At 42.4% G+C, this 12,964-nt stretch overlaps 1 protein-coding gene across 2 annotated transcripts in view; it reads left to right on the top strand.

Moving 5' to 3' along the window:
• Positions 1-10,467, top strand: part of LOC311253278 (rho GTPase-activating protein 6-like) — an 82,987-nt gene extending 72,520 nt beyond the window's left edge. For both annotated transcript variants that reach the window (XM_084347123.1, XM_084347124.1), the window contains exons 8-14: positions 807-957; positions 1,078-1,226; positions 3,611-3,790; positions 5,228-5,319; positions 5,403-5,653; positions 6,130-6,213; positions 7,138-10,467. In XM_084347123.1, the coding sequence (XP_084203249.1) occupies positions 807-957; positions 1,078-1,226; positions 3,611-3,790; positions 5,228-5,319; positions 5,403-5,653; positions 6,130-6,213; positions 7,138-7,718 (1,488 nt within the window). In that variant the 3' untranslated portion in view covers positions 7,719-10,467. The remainder of the gene's footprint in view (positions 1-806; positions 958-1,077; positions 1,227-3,610; positions 3,791-5,227; positions 5,320-5,402; positions 5,654-6,129; positions 6,214-7,137) is intronic.
• The last annotated feature ends 2,497 nt before the right edge of the window (positions 10,468-12,964 follow it).

The following is a 12,964-nucleotide window of genomic DNA, read 5'->3' as shown; positions in this document are numbered from 1 at the left end:
CATTAAAAGGTTCTTCCGGTTATGAAAAACCGTGTTCGTTTGCTCTTACATCATTGGAGGGAAACTGTCAGTAAAGTGTGCCTTATGGGACAACAGTCCTGACAAATGACTACTTCTTTTCAATCAAAATGGTCCAATCTTGATGAAAGTGGTTAAATATTTTCATTGTGATCTTTAAATCTAATCACTGTGTCTTTTAATAGACTATTCTTTAGCTTTCTGTCCGTAGCAGACCAACATTTAAAGAACAGGAGGCAAATAGAAGAGATTAAATCGAGCAAATTACTTGTTAAAAGTGGCTCCAATAAATAAAATTATTTATTAGTAAGGTGTTAATTGTAGTTAAATGGACCACTTTACGTCTGTGTGTGTTTACGCGTCTCCTCTTTATTATAAACTCACTAAATGAAATGGCCTGTGTTCACACATCTGTATATGATGTGCCGCAAATGTAAATATCCATTCTGCATTCTCTACTGGTCTGTGTTGATACAACCCAATGTCAACATTTACGCATTTGCCAACATTTGTAATCTGAAAACTGAAAAGTGAATACGCCGCGCAGATAGAGAGTGCATTGTGGATATACAGCAGTCTGATTCTCTGGAAGTCACCCAAAGGTCAGATCGTAAAGATTAAAATGCACACTGGTAAAACTAGTTTCTGCCAGGTCACTCACAGGACCAACAGGAAGTGAGTGTGTGTGGGTGTGTGCACTTCTAAGAAAATGTCCATTGTTGAATGCAGAGGATGTTTCTGATTCCCCCTCTTCCTCTCTTTCTCTTTTCTTTGCGTCCCTCCTTCAGCTCCGTGAGGAGTTTGACCGCGGCGTAGACGTCCAGCTGGACGAGGAGCACAGCATTCACGACGTGGCTGCTCTGCTGAAGGAGTTCCTCAGGGACATGCCCGACCCTCTCCTAACCAAGGAGCTCTACACGGCCTTCATCAACACCACATGTAGGCTTCATCGTCCCTTTCTTCCCCTGACTTCCATCTTCTGTATTGCTTTTCTTCCTTCTGTTTCTCTTCTCTCCATTTTTTTCTTTCTCACCATATCCATCCTGACCTGTGTTGCAGTGTTGGATTCAGATGAGCAGCAGAGTGTCACTCAACTACTGGTCTACCTGCTCCCAGCATGCAACAGTGATACTCTCCACCGCCTCTTGGAGTTTCTGTCCACCGTGACCGACCACGCCAACGACCGGCAGGACAAAGACGGGCACGAGGTGAGCGCTGGTTTTGATTTACAGGAAAAAAATCCTCCATTAAAAATCCTTGGCTTAAAAGGTCCAGTGTGTAGGATTTAGTGTCATCTAGTGGTGAAGTTGCAAATTTCTGTTTCCCTGTAGATAAAAAAGGCTCATTCTAAGGTAAACAAAACAATTATTTTCGACACACTGGACCTTTTTAGTCGCAAAAAACTAAAATCAGAGGAAAAACCTTGTCCAAAACACCCAGATGCAGTTGTTTTTCGGCTCGTGCAAACACACGCTTATATGGAGCACTTAGCAGCGTTTTCTTTGCCCTGTGTTTCCACCTCATTGGGAGGAAATTACCAAAGAAGTGATAGGAATCAGTTTGTGTTGCTGGTATGAACACACATTTCTCTGTGCCGGCAGGCTTGAAACTGCACAAGTGGTCCGTGCAGGTGCTGGGGAAGACTACTGCATATGTGAAAAGAGCTGTATAAAACCTTTTGTGACGCCAAAGGGAGCAAAATAAAAATTGGGGACCAGACCAGATTGGTTCTGCTTCATCTACTTTGACTTTTTGTCTTTTTTTTGATTGGCTACATCCTGCCCGTTCAGTAATGATACAATTAAAGCATGTAAACCTATTCTACTAGGACCCTCAAATAAAAGTATGAATCTGAAAATTAGCACAATATGACCTCTTTAAATTTCCCACAGTTACGTGCCAATCTTAGCCTGCTTTCTTTGATGTTCAGTAGAACTGAATTGTTGGTTAATGCTGCATTCCTCAACTCAAAAAAACAGCAACAAATTTCTGGGCTCCTGCAAGAAAAAGTACCATTGAACGCCACTCAAAAACCAAAATCACCACCTTTAAACTCAAATTCTTCTACCCCGACTTCACCAGGGACAAGTTTTATGTTAACTTTTGACGTCGTGTGCCCGGAACGTTTAAAGGTCAGAAGTTGGAAATTTCATGGACATTGACTGGAACACCGTATTAGAAACTGGGATGGTAGTCATAAGGGGAGTAGAGGTCGGAATAGAGGATCATGATCAGTGATTCCGAATGGTTTAATGACATTCCTTCTACTTTTCCAGTCCCACACCCCCTTTTGATTTAGTTACCATGGACTCATCCAGTGTGTGTGTGTGTGTGTGTCAGCAGTGAAAGTTTATTTTAGTGACTCTGCAAATGTGTAATCTCACCATTATGTGTGTGTATGTGTGAGGAAAAAAAAGTGCGTTTTGGCTGGTTCGAGCACAGATGGAAGTGTGTTTTTGTTGTCTCATGTGTGTAGACATGTGAATCGTCTCCAACACTGACGTGTGCGCGCGTTTTTTTTTCCCTTCACGACTCCAGTATCTCTATCTCAGATCGTGACAGGAAGTCGGAGCGTTTCACACATCAATACTTTCGGCCGTTTGTGGCTCCCGTCGTCCCCTTTGGGACTGGGAGTGGAAAGGGAGGAAACTGGGAAATAATCAGAAAAAAATGAATTTATCTCTAAAAAAAGCTGTCCGAGCTCTGAGGGGATGGCTGCTAATTGTGACACAGGATGCACATCATCACCCAACCCTGGCAGAAACAGATTCAGGCGTCATACACTCCAACACCTTCAGTGTTAACAAACCCTATGTGAGAAAATGACAAAAACAGGGAGGGGAGATGTGGCAAGAGAGACACGATGTTGGAGGGAGAGGCGAGAAAATCAACATGGAGGATGACGGAGGAGACGTTAATGGGAACTGGAGAGAAGACGAGTCAGGAGGGAGCAGAGGAAATGTCTGTGAGGAGCCTGTAAATGCGCCAAAGCATTATGATGTCATTTCTACAGTGCTTTCCAGGATTTTTTAAAAATATTGTCCCCATTAGGGAAGATCACAGTTGTGTGAATAAAACTTTAAAACATCAGCTCTTCTGCGAACATTCCTGCCTGAGCCACGTCTGATTTTAATCAGCAATGGTGGTTGTTTTGAAGACAACAACTCCCATGATCCCACGCTACTTATGTCTTTTGTGTTGTTTTGATAGAAAGACCCCTCATGGCAGAAATTACACACTGCATCTTTAATTCTCTCCATTCCTTTTCTGTGGTCGGCAATGTTAGTCCGTCAGTTGGTCCACCGCTTTGGCCAAGACTGAAAAATCACAACAGCTATTAGATTGCCATGAGATTTCGTACGGACATTCACGATCCACACGGGATGAATTCTACTGGCTTTCATGATCCCCTGACTTTTCATGTAGCACCACCAGCGGGACAAAGTTTTCACTAATTTGCGAAATATCTCTACGCATCTACTTGATGGATTGGCACAAAATGTTATAGAGACATGAGTCCCAATGACTTTGGATTCAGAAACACAAAAGTACAGCTCACAGAAATCCAAACTGTTCGTCTCTCCAAACACAGATCACAGGGAACAAGATGACGTCTCTGAACCTCGCCACCATCTTCGGCCCCAACCTGCTCCACAAGCAGAAGAGCTCAGACAAGGAGTTCAGCGTCCAGAGCTCGGCCAGGGCCGAGGAGAGCACCGCCGTCATCGCCGTGCTGCAGAGGATGATCGCCAGCTACCAGACCCTCTTCATGGTCAGTCATTCAGCATGTGTCTTTCCCTCTTTCATCCTTTCACTCTTCCACTAAACACACACACAGTCTCACATTCAATCATGCACCATTTCCCTCTCACATTCTTGTGTAGGCTTAAGGTAAGACAATCCCTCCTGGCTTAGCAGACAATGGTTGTGTCTTTGTTAATGCTCACAGAGGAAGGTGAGAGAAAACAAAGAGAGTGCAAGATGACAGATGGATGCGTGTTTGGTCGAAGTCGTATCGGAATTCTTGTCAGCAGCAAAATAAAGTCAGATTTCGCAAGTTAGCCGACAATAACATCAGGAACTTTTCACCGAGATACTTGAACTTGTTCTTTCCAAAATAAAAGCAGAAAATCGAAGCATGAAATCCTTCATGTGGTGTCAGAAGAGGTCATGATTTCACACGGATTAGTGCCTCATCAGTTTCTTTTGTTCCTCTGTTCCTCAAACAGTGCAGACAGGCAGTTCAGGTCATTTCGGGTCCGAAACCTTAAACCGTGATGTTTTGTAATCTGCCACTGCTGTTCCGCTGAGGCTTACATTCCTGCAGTAAGCCAATGAAGAGCTATTAATCACACGTAGTGAATTGGTACTGACTTGCTCAGTCTTGGTGAGTAAAAACAGATTCGTACGGAGCTCTATGAATGACATCTGAAAGTTGTTTCGTAACATGCTTAGATCGGAATCTGGCAACCTTTACTAACGGGGCATCTGGGTATGAGAATTATTGGTGGAGAGTGGCTGTTTGGGCTTTATAATCCACATAATGAGCATAAAATTCTGATAATTACCTGGGGATCAGATTAAGAAGTGTACTGGAAATGGCAGACATTCAACTGTCTTATTGTTTCTCAAACAAGCAGTAAACCGCTTATTTTTGAGTGAGGATGAATAAGAAGGTAGAGCTGAAAAGATGTTTGATGTATTGTCATTGTCAGCCAGTCCTCACCATGAAAATGGCCGTTTGGTTAGTTGTGTCAGCAGCCTATTGCAAACCATATTTACGTTTATTGTTGTGTTGTGACCTCTACTGGATGTACCGATTAAGACGGGGGCAAAGGAGGAAGTCAGGTGACCGAGTATAAAGAGTTTGGAAGTCTGCAAATGGCGGAGGTTGGGGTTGATGGACAATTCAAACCCAGGTTCTCTTAGGAGACCTGTGTTTGTTTGTGTTCCGCATGAAACCAAATGTCAGTGTAGCGATTGTAGATTCACGTAACACATTTAAACAAAATCAGGCATGTAACGTAACTTAGTGTGCTCATTTTAAGTCAAACCATAATCTTTTCCTAAACCTAACCAAGTAGTTTTAGTGTCTAAACAAACAACCCATCTAGTTTCAAAGGCATTTCTTTTTCGATACCTTAAATAGAAAAAAAATCCTCATTATTGACTCAAACCATACTTTGTTAATAGTTATCATGGTTTTTAGGTGCCCCCTGATCTGCAAAATGAGGTTCTGATGAGTCTGTTGGAGACAGATCCAGATGTGGTGGACTACCTCCTGAGGAGAAAAGCATCACAGTGAGTTACACGACTCGTTCACATGCATAAGGTCAGCTGTTTGTCGTTTTTTTATCCTCATTTTCATCTGTAATCACCCACAGGAGTCCAGACCTGCTACAGACAGAGGAGCCCTTCACTCTGAGCGAGCGCCGTTCCTCCAGCGACTCCAACAAGGCGTCCAGTGGCGAGGTGTCCCCGTATGACAACAACTCCCCGGTCCTGAGTGAGAGGAGAGGAGAACCAGGAAGCCCGGGCAGCGAGCAGCTCTTCCGTGTCCCAGAACAGTATAGTCTGGTGGGGCAGGTGGCCGGCTGGAGTAGAGAGTCTGGAGCTGACACTTGGGGGTCCAAAGGTGAACCTATGACATATGATTCTCTGGCCTCTTTTCCACCAAATTAGCTGCGGTTCTTGAAATGTTTGTCTAGATTTTTTGAACCTTGGTTTCCACCAGTTTTGAGTTAGGTTGTACCGCAAGTCAAGGAAAACCTGCTCCATTTGGTTGCAACTGGGAACCAATTTTGTTTCGGGTTCCATAGTTATATTGGATGAAATTGCTCCGAATGGTTCAAAATGAGGTGCATGAACTGGAATGGAGCCGGTTCCATGTTGGTGGAAAAGGGGTCTCATTGACAGATAGTTAGATTTTTACTTACTGTATCCATACAACATCAATTTCTCTCATTTTTGGCTTTTGATTTTCAACGTTGGTGGATTTAAAAGTGATACAGAAGAGGAAGGATTATGAAGAAGCACGTTTGTTCATACTCTTTTCCTTTCATGTGTATCTGAGTTTGGAGAGGAATCTGACTCCTGTTTTGCTCCCTTCAGACGCTGTATCAGAGGAGCATACTAACATTTGGGGGACGTGGCACAGCACTCTGAAACCAACACTCAACGACCAACCATACGCAGGTAAACAGTTTTCTATCACTCCAGGCAGTCTGCACCTTTGTTCCCAGTGGTTAATGAGCCGGAGCAGTCAGAGCTTAACACCTGCTGCTGGTTATTAACTATGAGGGCGGAACAGAAACCTGAGGGACACTCAAAATCAAGGACTAGCCTCAGTAACCACTTCAGTTTCTGCCTGGTTTTTTAAATTAATTTTGAGCCACCTAATTAGCAGCTGATTTACACGTGTGATGCCAGGTGAATGCATTCAATTAATTAACAAGCTGAGAGGACAGAAAATTATCAATACTTTATCACAGGATGCAACAGCTGCAACAGTTCAGTGATCATGCAACTTTAATCTTTTCATTGAAGATGCAACAAGACCTGCCAAAATATGTTTTGGAGCATTTCTTTGAACATTTTTCTGTCAATCCCTAACCTCTATAAACAAATCTATATAGAAAAGAAGAATCTGTCGGCAAAGGACAAGATTTTGTTGTCAGAAGTGTTCTGGTTTCCATTTGTAGTCCTTTTGTAGCAGTGTTGACCTATCACATTGGAGCAGAACTTGGCCAAAATGGAATCTCGGAACCCAAGGACGATCTCAACTCCTGGTCCATTCTCGCCTCTCAAGTTGCTACTTGATGTCACCCAGTGGCTAAGTTGCATTGTGGGTAATGAAGGCGCCATGTTTTGAAAAAGAAGAAGAATGAGCTGAATATGTGATCTCTGGTTCTGCTGTATCAATTTTGATCATTTGTGTGCAGTGCTAGACCAGTGGACTGCTTTTCAAAACATTGTGCCTACATTACCCACAATGCAACTTAGCCACTGAATGACATCACTGGGGTCAATTTATCAGATGACATGTAGAGCCAAAAAATGGTGGCATTGGTGGAGTTACCCTTTAAATTTGACTGATGTAGTTGATGTTCTGTTTTCCAGGTTCCCAAGGCAACATGTCAGAAGGAAGCTCCCGCAGCTCACAGGAAGGTCTTGATGGACTCCACGCCGATGGCAGGCAGCAGGCAGCGCTCCAACGGACCCAAACGGCGCCTGGCATCACCGAGTGCAGGTCCCACCCGCCGGTCACCAGGGTGTGTACCAGCCCTCATGTGGAGAGCGGACAGCCACGCCTCAACATCAAGCCCTCCTTGATGTCAAACCTCAACACCACGCAAGGTCTCCATCGGGCAAGTGGACTTAACCCGAACTCTAGGCCTCAAGGCGGGGCGAACACTGGTGACGCTGGCTCTGCTGCGCTCAACGACGGCCACAGCCCTCCACCGTATAGTGCTCACCATCGACTGGCTAGTTCCCAAAGTTCACCTCAGCTCGCGACGGCTCAGCGGCCCCCTCTGCAGCGCGGGAGGCTGAGTGCGGCACAGAGTAACTCGGCCTCGACGACGGACGGCGGGATGGTGCCGCATAGCCCGGAGTGGCAGGACTGGCAGAGGGACCGGTGGCAGATCTGGCAGCTGCTGTCCTCGGACAATGCCGACGCACTGCCTGAAACTCTGGTGTGATCTCAGACCATGGACTCCAGCAGAGATTCTGCGATGGCGTGATCAAACCCCCTCCAATGACAATCACTCCTTACCCCTACCTTCAAGTTTCTCATGCCTTTCATCCTTTCTCCTGCATCTTAGCGCCCTGGCGTTGTTGTTTACGTGCGCAGCTGCTGCCTTATGCAGACTTTTACATCCAAGAGCCACTAGTATTTCCTTGTTTAGTACGGATGTTAAAAAGTTGCTTCTGTTCCTTGCTCATTTTTTGCCCACAAGAAATACCTCAAAAAACCCTATCCTTTCAACACTCTTCAGAATGTTACCATGACTAATCTCAATGGAGAACAATAGGAAAGCATTTGTTCCTTTCGTTTGTTATATTTTCATTTCATCATTTTTAATTTTTTAAGACTTTTTCAGCATACAGACACTAAGATGTACGTATTAGTAACTGCTGCTAAGTGTAGAGTTTGTGTGTGTGCGTACTGGTAATGTAGTTCAGCCACATCTGTCGAAAAAAAGATCAAATGTTGAGTTACGTTTCAATATCAAAGTATGTATGGCTGTATATATACAAACTGTTGAGAAACATACATAACCAATATATATGTAAATTGACATGTAAAGTATATAATTAGCCAATCTACTCAAAGTAAGTCAGCCCTCTAACTGGCAGTCTAAATGGTGGTGTTTGTCGGACTGCTGTTCTCGTCTTCAATATTGAATGTAAAATTCTTCACTTACGGCAAAATGCTTCGACCTAATTATAAAAGCACTCGGCTGTAAGTTTGCTTACATGCGCTCTCGCCACCTGCTGCAGCGCAGGAACAGTGTGCCAAAGTCTCTTACTTTTACTTCAAGGTATTTATCTTACAGCCACTTCATCCAGTTTCAGTTTCTGAAAAAGACAGCTTGGATAGAGCGTGATATCTTGGAATTTCAGCATAGCAGTGCAAGAATAAGGAGGCTCATTCTGATTTTAACCCCAGGATGGTTTATATTTTGGATTATTTCATCATGACACTTACACAAACTAAGAGAAAGGAAGATTGAGACGTAGTTACAAGTACTGAAATGTCCAAAATGGTTTTAAATTGTTTTAAAACAATGCATAAAACAAGGAAGAGTTCACCCAAAAATCAAATTCAGTGATCGGTGCACAAGCTTTAGGGTGTAAGTAACATCTTTTCAAACCATCTTAGGTTGTCTCTGGGCTTTTAGAGACTTCTATCACGCTGGAGGAGCTGTGTGGAGTCATTTTGTGTTTATTTTCAGTGGTTTTTTAAAAGTTTTTAAACAAGTCCCCATCTATTTTAGTTGTTTAGCAGAACGCTACAATGCTGTTCTACTGTGAAGCTCCGTAAGTGTTTCGTGGACTACACCAGCATGGAAGTGAGCAGATTAAGACTGAATTTTCATTTTCGGGTGAACCTTTCCTTTAAGGTTGACAATATGCCAAATATCATTCAACTCCTACTCTTGTGTAATCATGTCTGGAGGCCAGAGGTGAAGAATTTTGAGAATCTGGAAAAACAGTGTCACATGTTTAAATGTATTGTAATTGGATGCATAAAATGTTTTCTCATATCACAAGTCCTGTCCATTACATCTCCTGAGATGTTGAAGAAGAATTATCTGATCGTATCATTTGATCTAAATCTGGTTGCAACAGAACAAAACATGAACTACAGTCTGGAACTTCATTTCCCATGTTTGAAGTAAATACTGGTGTGAATTAAAGTATGCACTTAGCTAAGATCATTACCTGATCCATGGTTCATGACAACACAATAAAATATAACACAGTCACATGTATGACCTCTCACACGAGACTGAATACTCCCAATGTCTGACTCATTCCCTGTCTAATAGGCTTGATGAATTTTCTAAAAAAAAATGATTATTCTACTGAGGTGCTGGAAAAAAAAGAAAGTTTGTTCGTATTTTTTCTCATTTCAACTCCAGTGTTGTAGCTGTTCAGGCGAAGGAAGAAAAACAACCCTTTTTGAACACAACCTGTCCAAATCCTCTCAAATGTCACAGTCAAGTGGGTATTTGCTGGCAAATATTTCACATTTTCTCAAGTTATGGTGTAATATTTGCTCGTTTGCAGCCTCTTCAATCTGTCCATGTGTAATTTCCTTTCATTTGTTTTGTCACTTGTGGGGGATTTTGAGAAGAGAGCCTCACAAGTGCAAGAAATTGAAGGATCCTGGTAAGGGGTTGTGGCGCCATCTATTGTCAGACCATGCGCATTGTGCATGTTGCTGCCTGCCACAGTTCACTGTTTGATCCATCTGCGCTCAGTTTAGAAACCAGTCAGCTTGTGATTATAAGCACCTTTTTGTGAAAAATGCGTGAGGAAAAATAAAACGTGCCATAGGTGTTGCTCTTAAAAGCTCTTTCTCCATGCATTGCTCAATGTTCATATTTTGTTACATTTTTTTTTTTTGTATTACCTTGTTTTCTGTTGAGTGTTGTAATATATAAATACAATATAACGATTTTTATTCAAAAGGGGGGAAAGAAGAAACACAGGAGAGAGAATAATCCTAACGGTCCTAGCTTTGTCTCCCCAAAAAACGAGATCCCGTTCGTCTTGTTGACGTCACTATGAAACTAAGAGAAACTTAGTGTTCTGGTGTTTGTTGTTGATATTTGTGGTGGGGTTTACTGGGTCCAAGTTGTAATGGAATGTCTGGTAATTGCTTTTGTACTGCGTGTCATCATCAATATGCTACAATGGAATTAAATATGATAAAGTTTACACCTGCTTCCTCAGTGCTTTGGACAAAATTCATTGAACCAGTTTGGATAAAGCAGTACAGTATGTCACAATATAATACATGATTGCACACTATTAGATACTTTATTGTAATAAGTTTCATGAATAATATAGTATAGTTTGACATGCACTACACATACTGCTAGACATTTTGACTCAGATGACCGGTGCAGGCAGTGGAGGCAGATTCTAGGGTTACCAGGGTGCTTCGTGCAGGGGACTACAAAGCTGCTAGTCAGTTAGCTTATGATGATGTCTCATTGTACTCTAAAAACTACCTTCGACATGGAAAAGTGCAATGGAAAGGCCATCCAAGTTAAAAAAAATCCAAGTCAGAAAGATCCACGCAGCCCGAGCTCCCCTGACATATTCACAGATGACATCACAGCACTATGGCGGAGCACATGGTGAACTAATACTTTTAACTTCTTCATCAGTTTTATGTCATACAGTGTTTGTTTGTGAAATGTGCAGTAAATACAATGTTGTTTTTCCGAGCAAATGCACTGGAGCGCTTTTAGATTGGAAATTGGAAATACCGACTCGGAAAATTCCAATTCCAATGTTTCCAGCAAGGGGAAACAGCTAGTTCTTAGATATAATGTTTGCTTAGATTGTAAAAGTCAACCTACTAGCACCTCTAAAGCTCACCAATGAACATGATATACTGAGTTTGGGAAGTAGCTCCAAACAACATAAGACATATTTACTTGGAATCTCAAATCTCACAAATGCCTTTTCAATAATAATGAAAGAAAAACAAAAAAGAGTCTTCAGTTATAATGAAACTTAAATTTCTTCCCTTTACCGCCCTCTAAAGTCTCACAAATAAAATGAAAGGGAAAATAAAATGTTAATAAAGGGGCTTGGGGAAGATAAACCAAAGAAACATGCAGACGCCAGGCTATGATTCCCATGAAGCATGGCCCCTGTGCAGGTCACCTAGTTCAACTGCAACTTTTTCTGATAGTCACTCAAACAGGGTGCAGAACACTCAAAATCCCCCTCAAGTACGGCCAAGAAAGTTCAACAACACCCAAACAGACCAGAGTTATTTGCTGACAATCTCCACCTCTTAAGCCTTCACAAAATGGTGCCAACACACTCTGAGGATTTAAATGCCCCAAGCTGTTCTCAGTCATTAATTAGGAGCCAGTCTCTACTCAACAGGTGCAACAGGTGATCGTGATATAGTCCAATCAATCCAGAGGGACTTTGATATTCAGCTAAAATGAAAAGATAGCAAACACCAGATAATAGGACTGCTGCACCACAATACTGTACCATATGTAGGCCCGGTCATGATTTGTTGCCATGTGGGGTGTGTGACAGTACAATATAATCAGATATCCTGACATCCTGCCACCAACCTGTCCATCAGCTGTCACACACTGTTCAAACTCACTCAGATCACATGCCTGTCGCACCCTGAAGCACACTCCCTGCATTATTTATACACTTATTACTCGCAGACATACGTGTTGATGTGGATGTGTGCTTAATAATGGCTGTTTACCATATAAAAAAAAAGATACCACAGCTGTTAGCTGGGTTAGTTACTGTAATGGCGCTTTTTATCTCATAAAGGAAGTGTCAGTGTCGATTATCTTCAGCCGGCAGAACAAGTGCCAATCATTTTCTACTGGAGGAGCTCACTTTCTGTTTTTTTAAATGAGCAGCCTGTTCAGTTCTTTCACACACTACATATCAAAGGTCCGAAGTTCGGTACTTTTTAAGATCCCGAGGAGACGTAAAGTCCTGGGTGTGTCTGCCTGCAGTAGTTCAGGGATAGCTGGGAGACTTTTTGACAGTGGGTGGCCCCGCAATTGCTGTTTATGTGGTGTGTGGTCATGGTGTCTCATCATTTCCTTAGTGGTCCACTGAAGGAATGAGGAGGTAAGGAGGCAATCCAAACTAAAGGGGTTACACAAACTCGTACATTTCAAAGAGCTGTTGGTAACACTTACAAAACAGAAGATATAGTCCACTGGTTCTGTTTGTGTGTCTTGCATCAATTATTTTGGCAGCCTTTAGCTTTAATAAGAGATCTAAGCGACATATAGAGACTGCTGATAATCTCCATGTTCCCAGTGCTTCGTCAGTTTGTACTTTATTTTATTTTTGTATGTTATTATTTCCTGGATCTGCCCCAGCCTGCTTTTTGTGTTTTTTACCGCCTGCCTTTTTGTTTCTTGCATTTTGTTTTCGGGACTTTTTGGATTACAGCTTTCTTTATTAAAGCTCACCGTTTGTTCTGCTACCTGCCTGCCTTTCTGTGTTTGCACTTGGGTCCTATTTTCATAACTGTGACACACGAAGGCTCTCCTATGAGCCAGCAGAACAGTGACAAAAGCGACATGAGGGACTCTAATATTCCACTAATAATCTGAATAATAGCCCAATCTGAATAAAAATGCCTCTTGTAACCACCAAAATTGGAAGAGACTCATCTGGTCCAGCCTGATCTGAATGAATTTTC

This window comes from Pagrus pagrus (genome assembly GCF_965226575.1).
Source record: "Pagrus pagrus genome assembly, chromosome: 24".
NCBI lineage: Eukaryota > Metazoa > Chordata > Actinopteri > Spariformes > Sparidae > Pagrus > Pagrus pagrus.
This window is presented reverse-complemented; position numbering and strand designations above follow the sequence as displayed.